General features: G+C 39.1%; 1 protein-coding gene across 4 annotated transcripts in view; it reads left to right on the top strand.

The window, feature by feature from the left end:
* BLM (BLM RecQ like helicase) overlaps positions 1-18685 on the top strand; it is a 92034-nt gene that overhangs the window by 15773 nt on the left and 57576 nt on the right. For 3 of the 4 annotated variants that reach the window (XM_055556765.1, XM_055556763.1, XM_055556762.1), the window contains 4 exons: positions 9956-10057; positions 11285-11985; positions 13749-13911; positions 16564-16685. In XM_055556765.1, the coding sequence (XP_055412740.1) occupies positions 9956-10057; positions 11285-11985; positions 13749-13911; positions 16564-16685 (1088 nt within the window). Of the gene's footprint in view, positions 1-8518; positions 8656-9955; positions 10058-11284; positions 11986-13748; positions 13912-16563; positions 16686-18685 lie in introns of all 4 variants that reach the window. The other variant, XM_055556764.1, reaches the window with a different exon arrangement.

Genomic DNA, 18685 nt, shown 5'->3' with positions numbered 1-18685 from the left:
CATCCTCACCAATACTATGTTTCTTTAATTATGAAAAGTGAAAGTGAAGTTGCTCAGTTGTGCTCCTCTGTCCTTGGGTTTTCCAGGCAAGAGTACTGGAGGGGGTTGCCAAATGGAGTGGGTTCCATTTCCTTCTTTCATTATAGCCAGTTTAAAAAATAACAGCCTTATTGTGATGTAATTTACAATTCAATCTCAATTTTTGAACGATGTTTTTGCTAGGAAAAGAGTCCTTGCTTACTTTCAGCAGATTGAAAGATATTAATCAATCCACTGTTATTGTCGGAAGTATAGATTTATAATGTTGTGTTCTATTCCACTGTCTTATGATTTCCAATTTTATTGAAGAGAAATCTATCCAAAAGTCTATCCAAGTATTGTATGATTAGGGGAAGTCCCTGGCAGTCCAGTGGTTAGGACTCTATACTTTCAATGCCAGGGCCCAGGTTCAATCACTGGTTGCAGAACTAAAATCCCATAAGCTGCTTGGTATAGCCAAAAAAGAAAAGGGGGAAAAAAACACCCCACAAATTTTGCAATTGATATATTTTGGTATGGATTTATTTTTATCTGTCTTGCTCGGAATATGTTTCCTTTCTTGAATCTGAAGATTTGTGTCATTCATTCTGGAAACGTTCCAGCTGTTATGTTTTCAAATATTCTGCCCCAGTTTCTCCTCTTTCTGGAGCTAGATTTATGTTAGACTTTCTTACTCTATCTTCCATGCCTTTTAACTTCTCATATTTTCCATCTGTTTTCTTTATCATTCTGTGTATGCATCTATTAAGTCAGAAACTATGAAGGATCTTAAGTTTTACCCTGTTTTCCAGCTCACAAGTTAGCCAGACACATTCAGAGATGCTTACACATGTACTGATGACACAGGACACCTGGGTGAGGGCTACAGGTGGTTTATTATAGCAATACCTTGCATCCGTTCCCTGCACCCTAATTCCTACAAGGCGATGTGATAAGAGCTACATGATACCTGTGCATACAGTTGTGTGCATCCCAGGAAAGGAGCCCCAAAATTCAGAGACTGTGAGCACTTGAGGGTTTCTGGCATATCTTCCAGAGAGATTACTTTTTACCTTGAGATGTAGGTAAATCTCCCCTGGCTGAGAGAGGAAGGGACCTTGAGGTTTATTATCCTGAATGTAGGGAAACGTCTCCAGGGAGAGAAAAGAAAGGGCTTTATCTTTGCTACTGTGAGATGTCTCTGGGGAGTGTGTGACCCCAAATTCCTCCAGAGGGGTACAGCCACCAAGGCCATTTGCTACTTAACATGTCCTTTGCTCAGAAGGCTTGGACCATGCAGGAGTGTGAGAAATCCATGGAGACAAATCCTGGACACTTTCTTCTGGTTTTCCCCTCAGGTTACTAATTTCCTCTTCTTCAGCTCTGTGTTGTCTACTGAAACAGTGTACTGGTTCAAAATTGGGAAAGGAATACATCAAGGCTGTATATTGTCACCCTGCTTATCTAACTTATATACAGAGTGCATCATGCAAAGTGCTGGCTGGATGACTCACAAGCTGGAATCAAGATTGCTGGGAGAAATATCAATAACTTTAGATATGTAGATGATACCACTCTAGTGACAGAAAGCAAAGAGGAACTAAAGAGCCTCTTAATGAGGGTGAAAAGGAGAGTGAAAAAGCTGGCTTGAAACTCAGCATTCAGAAAACTAAGATCATGGCATCCGGTCCCATCGGTTCATGATGAATAGAAGGGGGAAAAGTGGAAGCAATGACAGATTATATTTTCTTGGGCTCCAAAATCATTGTGGACGGTGATTGCAGCCACAAATTTAAGCTGCTTGCTCCTTGGAAGGAAAGCTATGACAAACAGTGTATAGTCTGGTTTTTCTGGTAGTCATGTACAGATGTGAGAGCTGTACCATGAAGAAGAAGGCTTATCACTGAATAATCTGTACTTTTGAATTTGGTGCTGGAGAAGATTCTAGAGAGTCCCTTGGACTGCAAGAAGATCAAACCAGTCAATCCTAAAGGAAATCAACCCTGAATATTCATTGGAAAGACTGATGCTGAAGCTCCAGTACTTTGGTCACCTGATGCTAAGAGCTGACTCATTGCAGAAGACCCTGATGCTGGGAAGGATAGAAAGCAAAAGAAGGGTGTGGCAGAGGATGAAATAGTTAGATAACATCACTGACTCAGTGGACATGAATTTGAGCAAACTCTAGGAGACAGTGGAGGACAGAGGAGCCTGGTATACTGTATAGTCCATGGGGTTGCAGAGTTGGACACGACTGAGCACCTGAACAGTCTACTGTTCTACAAAGTCTATTTGTTGAATTCTGAATTTTGGCTATTGTAGCTTTCATTCCTAAAAGTTCTGTTGACAAGGTCAATCTAACAGTTGTGTTTACTGCAGATATTTTCAAGCTTGTCTTTTATTTTTGTAAACAAAGTTTAATAGCTTTATACTGCTATGTCTGATACTGTTTATTTCTGTTACAACTAGTTCTCATTCCTGGTGCCTTGTTTCCATTTTGTGCTTGACTATTTTTGTTTGCTACACATTGTCTCGTGGTAACTATTTAAGGCATAAGATAAAGGGCTTGTCCTCCAGAGACATTTTTGCATTTGTTTCTCCCAGGTGCCTTGGGGTTAGGATTGCTTTAATCTAAATTCATGACTTGAATTTTTTTTTAAATATGTGATTGATAAAATTGGGTGGAAAAGATTTTCAAAATTTGGGCTTGTGGTTTCAGGGTCTTTCCCACTCAGCACCTCACTGATTGGTAACTTTGTTTGTAGGTACCTGGGGATAGAGGTGGGGTTTAATTTTAGTTTACCTTTGCCCAAATGATAGAGCCCTTTGGTGTGACAGTTTTATGGGGAAACAGTTCCCACCATGGTTTTGCCTTGACTTTGATTCTCTCCATCTTTTCCCTCCAAGGCTAGCAAAACTAATGTTCAAATTCTCAGAATTAGACAGCTGTCCTCAGGACAAAAATAACTGTCAGTATTCTCCTTACCTCTCTGGGTTCTCACTTTTGACTTGATCATTTTATCTTCTTGTCAGAGATTTACTGTATATAATCATTTCTTCTTTTTTTAACTTTATAAAAAATTATATTTTATATTGAAGCACAGTTGAATAACAGTGTTATGTTAGTTTCACCTGTACAGCAGTGATTCAGTTATACATACATCCACATGCATCCCTTTTCAGATTGTCTTCCCTTTTAGGTTACCACTGAGTGTTGAGCAGAGTTCCCTGTGCTATACAGTAGACCCTTGTTGGTTATCAGTTTTAAATAAAGCTGTGTGTCCATGTCAATCCCGAACTCACAGTCTATTCCCCCCACCCCATATTTAATAATTTCTTATTTTATCCAGCACTAATCTAGTAGGATCAATTGTCAATAAGCCTTTTCTGTGAGGGGCCAAATAGTAAATGTTTTAGGCTTTGCAGGCTAGACATTCTCTGTTGTAACTTCCCAGCCATGCAGTATGTGAATAAACAGGCATTGTTGTGTTTCAATAAAACTTTATTTAAGAAACACAGGCTGCAGACCGGTTTTGGCCTGCAAGTCATAGTTTTTTCAACTCCTGATCTAGAATATATTGTGTGTTCATTATGTTAATAACATTTGTTAAATATTGGTTACTTTCCTTATTTTGTTATGTTTCTCTCATTACACACTAAACATTATATTTTGGTTTTTCTTTTTCAAAGTTGAGTACCATGCTGTTTAAATTAGTTACACTTAATATGATTATAATATTTCTAATGCTAGTTCCCATCCCATTGTTATTTTGTATTCTTGCCTCATGCTTTTGTCAAATGAAGTGTTTTGGTTGAGTTTTGTGAAATATTCTTGTGGTATTTTAATTGGAATTTTATTAAACTCACTAATATAGAACAAAATATCTTTGCTATATTTAAACCTGTCTTTTAAGAATATGAAATATATTTCTTGATCCAAATCTTTCTTTATTCTTCCCAGTAATATTTGGTCATTTTCTTTATATCATAAAGACATATGTCTTTTGTTAGGTTAGTTGGTAGCTTAATGTTTTTCATGCTATTGTTAATTGAACACTTTTTTAAAATTATATTTTCTAGTTATTACTATTACATGAAAATACATTTGACTTTTGTGGATTTATATTTATCTTTTATTTACCTACTTTCCTGAAGTTTTAATTGTCTATTGTTAATGACTGATTTTCTGTGGATTGAGTTAGTATATAATCAAATTGTCTACATGTAATGATATTCTCATCCTTTCTAGTATATTTCTCTTTTTGCGTATTTTTGCATTGGCAAGAATGTCCAGCATGAGAGTGAAAATAAGAGAACAGTCTCATCTTTGCCCCTGTTTTTAATGGATTCACCTCTATTATAAAATATAAGATATTGTATTGGGTCTTGATTTTAAGTACTTCTAATTTTATGTTTTAGTGTACCTATTAGAAATGATTTAACAGACACCATTTCAAATATACATTGATAATACATACTGTGTGAATCCATATATACGAATCAAGAAATTCAAGAACAGGCAAAACTAATCTATGGTGATAAAGTCAGATAGTGGTTATATATGGTGTGTATTAACTGGGAAAGAGCATGGGAAAGCATACTAATGTGCTAGAAATGTTCTATACCTCTTCTTAAAAGCATTACTGCTGAAGGCTGTGGCATAGGAAAATTATGTCTTTGCTGCCGTGCTTCAGAATATAACTGATTAGAGGATGCCACCCTGCAAGGAATACCAAAGAGCAGTGTAGCTTGAAAGTAGGGAAGGATACATTAAGGTTGAGATGGTAAAGAATCTACCTGCAATGCAGGAGACCTGGGTTTGATCCTGGGTTGGGAAGATCCCCTGGAGAAGGAAATGGCAACCCACTCCAGTATTCTTGCCCAGAGATTCCCATGGACAGAGGAACCTGGCGGGGCTGCAGTCCATGGGCTGCAAAGAGTCCGACACAACCAAGCAACTAACACTACTACTGACTACATGCTAACTGTGAATCCACGATATATCACTACAGTTACAAAATACTTAGTCAAACGTATGTACTACTAAGATGGTTAAATAATCATATCAAATCATCCCATGGAATAATGTTAGAAATCTTTATTATAGACTACTGTGGCTAGTTTTGATCCAAAAATCAATAAAGTATGAAAATTTTGCAGAGGGATGAGACAGGAACAGTAAAACCTGAGAAGGAATGCTAGGAAAGATTGTGTAATGATGCCGTGGGCCTTTTGTCCTGCTTTGTCTGAAGGCTGAAGGGCAGTGTGCCTCTGCGTCATTGGTGGAGATCAGTAGTGTGGCTTTATTCTGTGAAAAACCTCCATATTGGACTGGGCCTTGGAGAAAACATACTTTGGCAAAAGGCCGGTGCTTTTAAACTGGATGTAAAATGGGGAGGTGCCTTTGGATATGCAGGGAATGATGGTCTTAAAATATTCTCCACTGAGACTCCCTTGGTGGCCTAGTGCTTAAGACTTCACCTTCCAATGTGGGGAGTGTAGGTTCAGTCCCTGGTCAAGGAGCTTAAGATCCCACATGCCTTATAGCCAAAAAATCAAAACATAAAATACAGAAGCAATATTGTAATAAATTCAATAAAGACTTTTTAAATGGTTCACATAAAAAAAAACTTTTAAAAATAAAAAAGTATATACCTTCTCCACTAAAAAAAAAAAATCAGGGTGGGGAATTCCCTGGTGGTCCAGTGGTTAAGACTCTGCTTCCACTGAGTGGGGTGAGGATTCAATCCCTGGTTGGGGAACGAAGATCCTGTATGTTGTGCAGCATGGCATACACACACACAAATCAAGGCTCTTTGGAGAGATGCCTGATTCTGAGTCTGGGGCAAAAAACTGCCTCAAGAGAAGTCTGGGACATCTTTTTATTCCAGATAGTAAAGAAGCTCTCAAAGCCTAACTTTATGTCAAAAGGACTGAAGAGCCAGTCCTGGTATCTGAGTGATTCCCTGGGCCCAGCAAAGGAACCAAGTTTCCAGAGACTTGAAGACAAGGGGTAACACCCCAAAATATGGACGCATTTTCCACTCTACCTTCATTGGCTGAGCAGCTGCTAAGAACAAAGGCCTCATCTCCTGATAACCTGGCAAACAAATCCAGTATTGCCTCACAAACTGATTGCTTCTCTGAGGTACTGACTGGTGTATTTGGAGAGAAACTTCAAAAACAAGTTGAGGAGCGTCTGTCCTTCTGTGAGACTGGAGAAATTCCACAAAAGAATCTGGGTGTCATGACGGAGGCAATGGTTCAAGCAGAGGAAGCGGCTGCTGAGATTACTAGGAAGCTAGAGAAACAGGAGAAGAAACGCTTGAAGAAGGAAAAGAAAAGGCTGGCTGCAGTTGCCCTGGCATCTTCAGAAAATAGTCGTGCCCCAGAGGAGTATGAGGCGACAAGTGAAAGACCCAAAAAGAAGAAAAAACAAAAGCCCCAGGAGGCTTCCTTGGTGGCTCAGATGTTAAAGAAACTGCTTGCAGCGCAGGAGACCCGGGTTCGATCCCTGGGTTTGGAAGATCCCCTGGAGAAGGGAACGGCTACCCACTCTAGTGTTCTTGTCTGGAGAATTCCATGGACAGAGGAGCTGGCAGGCTGCAGTCCATGGAATCACAAAGAATCAAACACTTAGCGACTATTACTAACGCTAACAGGAGGCTCCTCTGGAATATAGAATGGAAGACCTGTCTGTCTCTTTTTCCAAACCCAAGAAAAAACAATCTTTTTCCAGGGAGGAGCTGGGCAGTAGTGATCTTGAAAAGAGGTGGCACTGGAAGTCTTCCCAAGAGGAAGAAATCTTTCCCCAAAAAGGAACCAGTTAGTGACCCCAAGAGTCAGGAAATAAGAGGGTCCCCAAGGAAAAGAGGACGGAGAAGGCAATGGCACCCCACTCCAGTACTCTTGCCTGGAAAATCCCATGGATGGAGGAACTTGGAAGGCTGCAGTCTATGGGGTCGCTGAGGGTCGGATACGACTGAGCGTCTTCACTTTCACTTTTCACTTTCATGCATTGGAGAAGGAAATGGCAACCCACTCCAGTGTTCTTGCCTGGAGAATCCCAGGGACGGGGGAGCCTGGTGGGCTGCTGTCTGTGGGGTCACACACAGTCGGACACGACTGAAGTGACTTAGCGGCAGCAAGGAAAAGAGGAAATTGTCCTCCAAGGAGGAGCCTCTCAGCAGTGGACCTGAAAAGGCTACTGCCAGCAAGAGCAGTGGCTCCAAGAAAAGAAAAATCCCAGGGAAATTAGAATGGACATCTCCCTCATGGGGCGTAATGTGTGGAGGTATTTCCCAGCCCATCCTCTAGAGCCCAATAAAAATCAAAACTAAAGAAGTAAAAAGGACTGAAGAGTCAAACTGGAAAGGCTCTCTCTGACCAGTTTTGAAATAGTTTGAGAATCAATAAGGGTAATAATTATATTGAATTGAAACATACCTAATGTTTAATCCATGAATTTATAATGATACTGAGAAAAAAAATTGACCAATAGAGGTTACCAGAGAATTAACTCATTATTTTGAAAACTAATAAAGGGAAAAAAAATCCAACATTTATCCCATCTTTCCTATGTGAGCTGTGCTGCTGGGTAAAAAAATAGTAGATCAGAGTATGTTTCTCTTGGTAGAAATAGTCCAGCTAATGAACAAAGAAGGAATGACAGAATTAAAATATGATTATTTTGAGAGGTTGGCTTCTGGAATGGTAAAGTGGGGACCCTGGGATATGTGTGCAGATGAAACAATATTGGATGAGTTGACAGTTTTTGATAAATGTTGATAATGAGTACATAAGAGTTCATTATACCTTTCTGTCTACTTTCTGGTGTTTGCTGCTGCTAAGTCACTTCAGTCGTGTCCGACTCTGTGCAGCCCCATAGATGGCAGCCCATGAGGCTCCCCCGTCCCTGGGATTCTCCAGGCAAGAACACTGGAGTGGGTTGCCATTTCCTTCTCCAAAGCATGAAAGGGAAAAGTGAAAGTGAGGTCTCTCAGTCGTGTCCGACTCTTTGAGACCCCATGGACCGCAGCCTACAAGGCTCCTCTGTCCATGGGATTTTCTAGGCAAGAGTACTGGAGTTTATTTTGTAACAACTTTATTACGATATAATTCACATAGTTATTCAGTGTTTATTAATTGGGCTTCCCAGGTGGTATGAATGGTAAAGAACTCCTGCCAATGCAGGAGACATCAGAGACATGGGTTTGACTCCTGGGTGGGGAAGATCCCCTGGAGGAGGGCATGGCAACTCACTCCAGTATCTTGCCTGGAGAACCCCATGAACAGAGGAGCTACAGTCCATAGGGTCTAAAGAGCTGGACATGACTGAAGCGACTTCTTGTTTAGTCGCTAAGTCGTATCTGACTCTTTGTGACTCTGTGGACTGCAACACACCAGGCTTGGACACGACTGAAGCAACTTAGCATAATTAGTTATTTTACTGAAGGCATTTGAAAGAGGAAGAAAAGGCAAACATCATTTTTTCTTTCAGGGAAGGTGGAGCAAAATCGATATTGTAATCATCTTCATCAAGCTCAACACATGAAGATTTCTTCCACTGAACTTGCTTCAAAGTTTTCCTTTTTTTCACTATTATCTAAAGACTTGTTAAACATAATTTAATAATTGGTGAGTGGACTGTGATACAAGTAAAAGTTCGTATTTCCATGAATATCATTTGGTATTGTTAGCCCTTCCTCCTAAGCTATATGGCATAAAATAAAAGAAGATCTTTGGTAAAGATAAAATGAGAAAGAAGGTTATAGCTCTTTGCTCAAATAAGAATTGATTACTGTCCATATATTCTGCTATTCCATCCTGATTTGGCCCCAGTAATTAAAAAAAAATTAATTTATTTTTAATTGGAAGATAATTGCTTTACAATATGGTGTTGGTTTCTGCCATACATCAGCATGAATCAGCCATAGGTATGTATACATGTGTCCCCTCCCACCTCTCACCCCAGGCCTCAGTAATCTTTTAAAATTTTTATTTATTTGGCTTCACTGGGTCTTAGTTGTCGCATGTGGGATCTAGTTCCCTGAGCAGGTTTTGAACCCAGGCCCCCTGCATTGGGAGCACGGAGTCTTAGCCACTGGATCACCAGGAATGTCTCTGGCCCCCTTAATTTTAAGACAGCTTAACCTACACATTGATGGTTAATGCTTGTGGGGGTGGTGCTCAGTTATGTCCAACTCTTTGTGACCCCATGGACTGTGGCCTGCCAGGTTCCTCTGTCCATGGGATTTCCCAGGCAAGAATACCGGAGCAGGTTGCCATTTCCTCCTCCTGTAGATCTTCCCAACCTAGGGATCGAACCCGCATCTAAATCTCCTGCATTGACAGTTGGGTTCTTTACCACTAGCACCACCTGGGAAGCCTCTAAGCTACATATTATCCCAGGAATTAGCTCAGGGGTGTCACAATTTATATGCTTGGTAAAAGTGTTCTTTCAGGTTGAGACTAGATGATTCCAAAGCACAGCATCTTGCTGGTAAACCATTGCTCTCATTGACAGTGCTCATCCTTCTTTTCCGATTTCCCCTCGGGCGGAGAACTCAGTTATTCCTTTGTTCTTTGTATTTTCAGTGTGTTTTGATCATTTTCTCACACTTCTCTCCCCATTTGCCTTCCCTCTATTCTTCAGACCTAGGCCAGGTCCCCTTTTTCTGCAAGCCTTTTCCTAATAAGCCCTTCCCTAATAATATCTTTTGTGCTTTTTTTAGCATTGGGGGAAAACCAGGTCATTTTTCTATGTAAGTGAGCTTTCAGTTAAAGATTATGTATTTCAAATGTCACCTGTTTTAAATGTCAAAACAGTTTTTTGTCCAAAAAAAAGTCTCATTACTCTGGGCACAGTTGGAACAGTAAATATTGTGATTAATGCAAAGCATGTAATTCCACTGATTTTTTCTCCCTTATTTTTCAGGATCATGGCTGCTGTTCCTCAAAATAATCTACAGGAACAACTGGAACGTCATTCGGCAAGAAAGCTTAACAATAAATTGAGTCTTTCAAAACCGAAATCTTCGTAAGTACTTTAGTTTGCTTTCATACGGACACCAGCACTCAAGTGTAAAGAAACATCTCTTACAACTCTTTCACTGTAGAGATGAGAAAATGAGAGGGTCAGTGGTTTTCCCACTTGCAAAATAATAATAGAGCATCTTTTAGCAACACCAGGTAATGAATTGTTCAGCACCTTTGCACAGTTTCTAGCACGTGGTATTTGCTCAATAAATATTCGTTGAGTGAACAATGAATCTTGTAAATATGAGCAAATTGGTATTTTTTATTTAAAACAAATTTTTTTTTGGCAGTGCTGGCTCTTCATTGCTGTGTGGGTTTTTCTCTAGTTATGATGCATGGGGGCTGCTCTCCAGTTGCGGTACACGGGCTTCTCATTGTGGTGACTTCTCTTGTTGTGGTTCCTGGGCTCTAGAGTACAGAACCAGTAGTTGTGACAGCCGAGCTTAGTTCCTCCCTGGCATGTGGGATCGTCCCAGACCAGGGATCGAACCGATGTCTCCTGCAGTAGTAGGTGGATTCTTTACCACTAAGCCAGCAGGGCAGACCCAAATCGGTATTTTTAGTATCTTAATATAATTTTATGTCCTTTTCAAAAACCATTTGTAAGGAAACTATAGCTCTCCAGTTCTGTTCTTTCCTTCAAGCTGTACTCCAAAGTCCTTCTAACAGACCTAATGATGTATAGCCCTCATTGTGCCCTTAGCAGGTTCTAGGCACATTCTTTGTGCTTGACTTTAAAGTTACCATTGACCTTCATGTCAGTAAAGCCCGCAGATGGCCAGGGCCTTTGCCCCTTTCACTTGTCTTTCAGATTTCAGCAGAGCTGGAAGTTTTTAATTCTTTTCCGCATAAAACTTTTATCAGAGTCGCAACAAGTAGTCACATTTGCATCTTTTCTCTTCTTTGCTTTTGCTTTCCCCCTCTCTGGAGAGGTTGTTAATTAAGGACTATGAGCCTGAGAGGCAAAGTAATGGGAATGGCCTGGATAGTCTCAAAGCTGAGTAATGAGCTCCTGAATAGGAAGGATCAGAGCATACAAAGCATAATGTAAGTTTCCTAACATATTTTAAAGTCAGAGAGGCATATAGATTCTTTGCTCATTTGGGATACAATGAAGGTAAGTCATTATATAAATTAGTAAAAAAAAAAAAAACAAACCAGAGTTTTGTATACTTTCTGGGTTTGTTAAAATGAATCCATCTAATTCAGTTTTTCAATTCTTTTTCAGAGGTTTCACTTTTAAAAAGAAAGTGCCTTCAGCCAACGATGTCTCTGTAACTAGTGTGTCAGTGGCAAAAACACCTGTGTTGAGTGATAAAGATGTTAATATCACTGAGGCCTTTTCCTTCAGTGAACCTTTACCCCACACCACCAATCAGCAGACAGGGATCAATGACTTTAAAAGCACTCCATCCAGACCGCAATCTAAGAGAGCTGGTTCAAAACCATTATTGCCAAGTTTGTCGCAGGTTCCCCAGGAAGTTTCATGTACGGCCCAGAACACACCGGTTATAAAACAATCCCTCAATGCTACTTTCAAGAAATTAGAATTTAGTTCCTCATCAGATTCTCTTATTGCCTTCAATGATTGGGATGATATGGATGACTTCGATACTTCTGGAAATTCTAAAGCATTTGTGACACCATGTAAAAACCACTTTGTAAGAGTAAGCACTGCTCAGAAATCAAAAAAATCTAAGAGGAACTTAGTAAAAGCACAGCTTAATAAAACACATACAGGGGAGACTGATTTGGCTCCCTCCTTCTCTGAGAGCAAGCAGGAACATTTGACTGAGAAACAGAAGGATGACTCAGAATGGTTAAGTAGTGATGTGATTTGCATTGATGATGACCCTGATCCCGAAGAGCTGATAAATGAAGATACTCAGGAAAATCACTCGTTAAAAACTCATTTGGGAGCGGAAAGAGGTAAAAATTATTATTTCATTTCAAAAGGTTGATTGTATTAGTTTATTCAAAGCTAGACATTGGGAAGAGTCGCAAATATGATTTAACTTTTGTCCTTAAGATATATAGAGGTGCTTATTAAACCATCTGTGGGCCACGTTCTTGCATACTAAGGAAATGAAAGATTTTATTCTGCTAATACAGTTTTTATATTAGCAAGGATAGTTCTGTGATTTTAAATACAAAGAAATATGTAGAGAATATAATGCTTAATGGAATAAGTCAGAGAGAGAAAGAAAATTACTGTGATATCACATGTGGAATCTAAAAAATAATAAAAATTAATATACAAAACAGAAGCAGGGACATAGAAAACAAACTTATGGTTACCAAAGGGGAGAGGGAAGTGGAGGGGGGGACAAATTAGGAATATGAAATTAATAGATACAAACTACTGTACATAAAATAGATAAGCAGTGGGGATTTATTGTGTAGCACAGGGAGTTATACCCATTATCTGGTAATGTCCTGTGATGAAATAAAATCTGCAAAAAACTGAATCACTTGGCTGTATACCTGAAACTAACCCAATATTGTAAATCAACTATACTTCAATAAAAAGAAGAGAAGTTTCCATAGAAGTTCAAGTGGCTTCTTGATGGTGTGCTAACTAGTTGGTAGTAGAATTGGGATAAAACAAAGCCTTTGTGTTATGATTCTTTTATGATTTGCACTGCCTAATGCTGATGAATAATACAATATAATCATGCTATTCAAGTATTGTAAATTACATTCAAATAGTTTTCTGTTTAGGTCTCATAGTTATTAGATGTCTAGAACTTAATAGCTGAGATCAGCCATATGTGGAGGTACCCACCTTACAAAATAATTGTAAATATGAGACTAATATTTTTAAACACCGAATCCCATCAAGGTTACTGCAGGGTAAGAGGGGACTGAAAAGTGACTGATTATACGCAAGACTATAGTCTAATCAAATGTGTTACTATTTATGAAGAGAAGATTTGGCAAAAGGTAAACGAGAGAGCAACGATTTGGCACTGTTTTCCCACATAGTTGAGAGAGACATGTATTCTGGGAGACTTAAATAACTAAGACGCCTTTGGGATAAGGCAGACATAGTTTATCTGTATCAATAATGGTACTTGTATAACCCTCAGGCTTACTTACTGTACTTTACCCTTATTTAAATATGAATGAAAAATAGAGAAATGAAAGGACTGATACTAAATATGAGTTTCATAATTTGACTGGAGACAGTCATGAAAATCCTTAAGCAAATCATCAGCGTCAGTCCAGCTTTTGTTGGACTTAATCCAGTTGATTCAGTCCTCTTCCATGAAGAAACAAGCCAACATCAATGTGTGAAAGGAGAGAACTCATCAGTACAAAGTGCTGCGAATGCTTTTACCTTGTCCAAAGCACTCACTTTTAAGTGCTCACACCCTGTTCTTTCTGGCTCATTAATATTAAAATAACCTACACTTATCAACTATTTTACTTTGTTTTTTAAACTTTTTATTTTGTATTGGGGTGTAGCCAGTTAACAGTGTTGTGATGGTTTTAGCAGAACAGTGAAGGGACTCAGCGATACACATCCATGTATCCATCCCCCTCCACCGACTCCCCTCCCGTCCAGGCACCACATCACATTGAGCAGAGTTCCCTGTGCTGCACAGTCGGATCCTGTTGGTTGGGGAGTTTGGGGTGGCATGTACACACTGCTGTGTTTAAAGTGGATAACCATCAGTTGTTTTACTTAGGTAATTGTGAAAAGAAGAAAAACTTGGAAGAAACAGAATTACATTCAGTGGAGAAGTCTTCATGCATTGAGCTTGACGAAGATGATTATGACATAGATTTTGTCCCACCTTCTCCAGAAGAAGGAATGACTTCTGCCTCCTCGTCCTCTTTAAAATGCTCTAGGTAAAACAGTTTTATTAATTAATAAACACTGTTTCTGAGATAGCTGAAGTAATTTTAGTTGTGTAATGTCACCTCAGAGTTGACTAATTTCATGCTAATGCAGTTTGTTTTGTATTCAAATGAACACATCAAGAAATTCCTATTTATATAAATTTTATTTAATTGTTGGCATTCTAAAACTATATGGTCCAATTATCATTAATTACATGGCACCTCCAAATGGTTTTATGTAGTTGATCTTGATATGTGGAATGTAGTCCTAAAGATACTGATTTCCTAGACCTGAAATGACCCCAAACTAACACCTTCTTTGTGAAGTGACTTTTACTAAGTAAAGTGTCCTTTCTTCTTCTTTTAAAAATTTTTCTTAATCCAAATATTAATAGAATTGACCATTGGTATTTGTTATTCACTGAATTTTGATAAATTTGTGACATGATTGTGATTAATTGGTGGTGTTATGGGAAAATAGAGAATCCACATAGTTCGTTAGTAGCTTAAAATACTAATAGTCGTTGTTACCGCCATACTGGCTCCAGCCTAAATCCACTCAGTTGAGAGGTCTGATACATACTATGCTGCTAACCATATTTTGATGAGAAACAAATCCCTCTAGTACATCACCTGAAGGAAGGAAGGCAGACAGGAAGGAGGTGTTTGTCTACATAAGCTGGTTTCTCTGGGTTTTTGTTTTAACAGGTGGGTTGAGATGTTTACAGAGGTGGGAGAGGGTGAAGCATGATTGCTATTTGACAACAAAACAGAAAAACTCCAAAAGTTCCCCTCTTTCATCTCCCCCATAAAAATGCAGACAGAGTTGTGGGGAAAAAACTCAGCAAGAGTTCACATAGCATTATTCAACAGCATTCTTATTTCTCAGGTGAAGGAGTTGAAGCCTAGGGAGGAACAGGGGATTGTCTGAGATGACGTAATTAATGGCAAATGGGCTAAGATCCAGTGTAGGGTTATTTCAAGTGTGTATTGCACAGATAACACTGTAGCCACTTTAACAGGATATTGACTGATAGTCTTAGAGTCCAACAAACCAAACATTTTCTTTATCCACATTAAGTTTTTTTATTTTTATTTTATTTTTTTTAATTGCAGTATAGTTGATTTGCAATATTGTGTTAGTTTCAGGTGTACAGCATAGCGATTTAGGGTTTATATTTTTCTTTTTCTGATTATACTCCTTTATAGATTGTTAAAAGATATTGAATGTAATGGTCTGTGCTATACAGTAAATCCTTGTACCTTGTCTATTTTGTATATGAAAGTGAAAGTGTTAGTTGCTCAGTCACGTCCAGTTCTTTGTGACCCCATGTACTGTACTGTCCATGGAATTTTCCAGGCAAGAATAGTGGAGTGGATAGCCATTCTCTTCAGGGGTCTTCCCAACTCAGGGATTGAATCGAGGTCTCCTGAGCTGCAGGCAGCTTTTTTATGAGCCGCCAGGGAAGCCCAGTTTGTATTTGCACCCCGTAGTCCTGATTCGTTCTTTCCCTCTCCCTGTCCACATTGTTTTGTTCCTTCTCTATATGTGTGTATGATTTTTACATTGCCATAATCAACATGTTGCTATCATATTTCAATCTGCTTTTCTTTTGACATTATTTTTAAAACGTTTTCCATATTGCCGCATAGTCATTATTTTTATTCCTCTTAATGGCTACATAATTTATTGAGTTGTCATACCACAATTTAGTATATTTTACCTAGATCTTCAGCACTTGGAAAATGGTTCTTTCTAAGGTTGTTTCTGAGATAAATTCTCTGTATATATTTTCAACTGCAACCTTGTATACATATTTGTATATATTATAAAACTAAAAGAGGATTTTCACAAATGCTTTATGTGCAGTGCACACTTAAATTTTGTTATATTTTATTACATTTTAAAGTGCTGGTTGTGACTTCTGAACTTATTTCAGAGATGTAATGGTCAGAAAATATGTAACAAAAAGGAGAACATGTTTTTGTATCTCCTGTATTCCTAAACCTCTTTAGCTGGCCCTCAAAATCCTCTCTCTGCAGACCCCAAATTGTCTTTACAGCTTTATCTCCAGTTATGCTCCTATGGTAACCCTGAGCTCTATTGCCTAATGAGAGTAAACTGACAGTCTCCCTCCTTCATAAGCTTTAGCTTTCTTCGGATTGCCATAGTATCTTCTCTCTAACACTTAGTTAATACTAATTTATTTTGTTACTTTAAAGTATTTTTTATATCCAGCCAGAATGACCATGTTTATGTGTGTTAATATCAGGGCCAAAAGATGGCAAACTTTGAGGACCAGCTATGGCTTCCCAGGTGGATCAGTTGGTAAAGGACTCACCTGCAGTGCAGGAGACAAGGGTTCGATCCCTGGACCGAGAAGATCCCTTAGAGAAGGAATGGCACCCACTCCAGTATTTTTGCCTGGGAAATTCCATGGACGGAGGAACCTGGTAGGCTACAGTCCATGGAGTCACAAAAGAGTCGGACATGACTTAGCGACGAAACCACCACCTAAGAGGTTTTACAATAGAGATACAGAGACATGTTTCTCTTTTCTGTTACATAGTGTCTAACCAGTTGTGGGAAGTATTAGAGGGAAAAGTATGCATTTGGTCTAGTCTGTACTCTGATCAGTTTAATGTTTTTTTAATTTGTAGTATGTTGAAGGATCTTGACACCTCTGACAAAAAGCATAGTCTTAGCACATCAGAAGACTTGTCAAAACCCAAGGAAATGGCCACACAACAGCCTAATCGAGAAACCAGCACAAGCTGTGAAGGTACAAAAGAATTTTAGACGTAACACATGTTGTAGCTGCTTACTTTTGAAAACAAAGTAAGGTTGTATTCTTAGCCTGTGACTGTATAGTATAAGATGATGAATCTGTAGTTTCTTTTGATCTAATAGTGAATCATCCGTAATAACCAACCACCAGCATTTGTTCAGATAACTCCGAAACTCAGAAACTTGTTTTCTCACCAAATGACTCTCTAATAAGTAGTGTTTTTAGAATAGAGGAGGAATTTTTTTTCTCATACTGCACCAAAATTTTGCCTTCCTGTAGCTTTAATCTTTGTGAGATAAATGTGAAGTCCCTAGAGCTAAATATTAGATCTTTTACCTCTTTTTTATAGGTACTGATTTCTAGACCATCCTCCAAGCTCTCTGGGTTTGGTGTTCACTTAAAGTTTAATACTTTTTGTTTGCTTGATTTATTTCTAATTCATTTTTAAATTTTCTATTAAATATCTAGTATAAATAATCCAGTAGCACCTAAAGGCTTTGAAAAACTGCTTTGTCTCCTTCTCACTCCTGATTTCTGTTTCCCAAAGGCTTTTTCAGACTAGAAATTTGTTTCCTTCTAGTCTGAATGGAGGATCCTGGTGGGCTGAAGTCCATGGGGTGACCCGCTAGGAGTTGGACACAACTAAGCGACTTCATTTTCACTCTTCACTTTCATGCATTGGCGAAGGAAATGGCAACCCACTCCAGTATTCTTGCCTGGAGAATCCCAGGGATGGGGGAGCCTGGTGGGCTGCCGTCTGTGGGGTTGCACAGAGTCAGACATGACTGAAGTGACTTAGTGGCAGCAGTCTGAATTTTTCCTGGTATTATTTCTTTTTGTTTTCTTCTTTTTGATTCCTCTTTTCTCTTTCACTCTTCTGGAACTTCAGCTATTGGACCATTAGACCTCTGTTAATTAACTTTTCTGTTTTTTATCTCTTGCCTTTTTTGCTTTCTGAGAGATGTCGTCGGTTTTTAAATTAACTCTTGCATGGAATTTTTCATTTTTATCAGATTAATTTCCAACAGCTGCATTGTAATCTATGAGTATTTCTGTAATGTTTTCTATTCTTATTTGATGGGTATTGTACTTAGGGGGTATGTGAATGTGTGTTTGAGAGTTGCTGTACGGTGTGTGTGTGTGTGTGTGCGTGCACGCACATACATGTGTAGTGATCTCTTGGTGTGGTTCCTGTTTCCTCTGAATTTTTGTTTATTTTCGTCTCTGAATTTATTGTTAAAGATGCTCCTGAAATACCTGATGTAGGCACTCTTCCAAGTGCATTACAATATTAATTAATTTAATCCTCACAATGATCCTTTAAGATAGTTTCTGTTATCCCATTTTACAAATAAGGAAACCAAGGTATGAGGTACCAGAGAGCTAAATAATACTCATGGTCATAGAGTTAGACAGCAGCAGAGCTAGGATTTGGACCCAGCAGTCTTGAGACTCTTGAATTTGCACTGGTAGCCACTGCACCATACTGCTCCTGCATCATCAGGTTTCACTGATGAAATGGTTGGCTAAGACGAGAGCAAGGACAGAGCCCTACACAATGTCCTTAGTGGCCTCCCTCTCAGCTGACAGCAGTCTGTTCATCACCACCTCGTGTTCATCTTGTTACAAATCTGCCTTCAGACTGTGTTTCTCTCCCTTGTCCCTGGGGATGCGAAAGACTCGCTCAATTGACTCCAGAATTTGAAAAGTCTGAGGCAGCGAGAGGAAAAAGGTGGGTCACTGGCTCTAGAGCATTGCTGACCTTGTGTGCAAGCCTTCCTCTTCCTACTCCTGGCTGGTGACCGTGCCAAAGTAGTTCAGCCTCTTTGGACCGCAGCTTTTGTTCCTTCTGTTAAATGAGAATAGTATCTGCCTTGCCTGGTTGTTGTCAGGGTTCAAGGTAAAGTGCCCCTTGCACTGCAGGCCTTCAATAAATGGGGCCTTTTGTTATCTGCCGACTAGTCTAGTGATCCTTTCAAAAAAGGAACTACGTT

The sequence above is a fragment of the Bubalus kerabau genome, chromosome 19 (assembly GCF_029407905.1).
Source record: "Bubalus kerabau isolate K-KA32 ecotype Philippines breed swamp buffalo chromosome 19, PCC_UOA_SB_1v2, whole genome shotgun sequence".
NCBI classification, from domain to species: domain Eukaryota; kingdom Metazoa; phylum Chordata; class Mammalia; order Artiodactyla; family Bovidae; genus Bubalus; species Bubalus kerabau.
The sequence above is the reverse complement of the archived record's forward strand: the minus strand, read 5'-3'. Positions and strand labels throughout refer to the sequence as shown.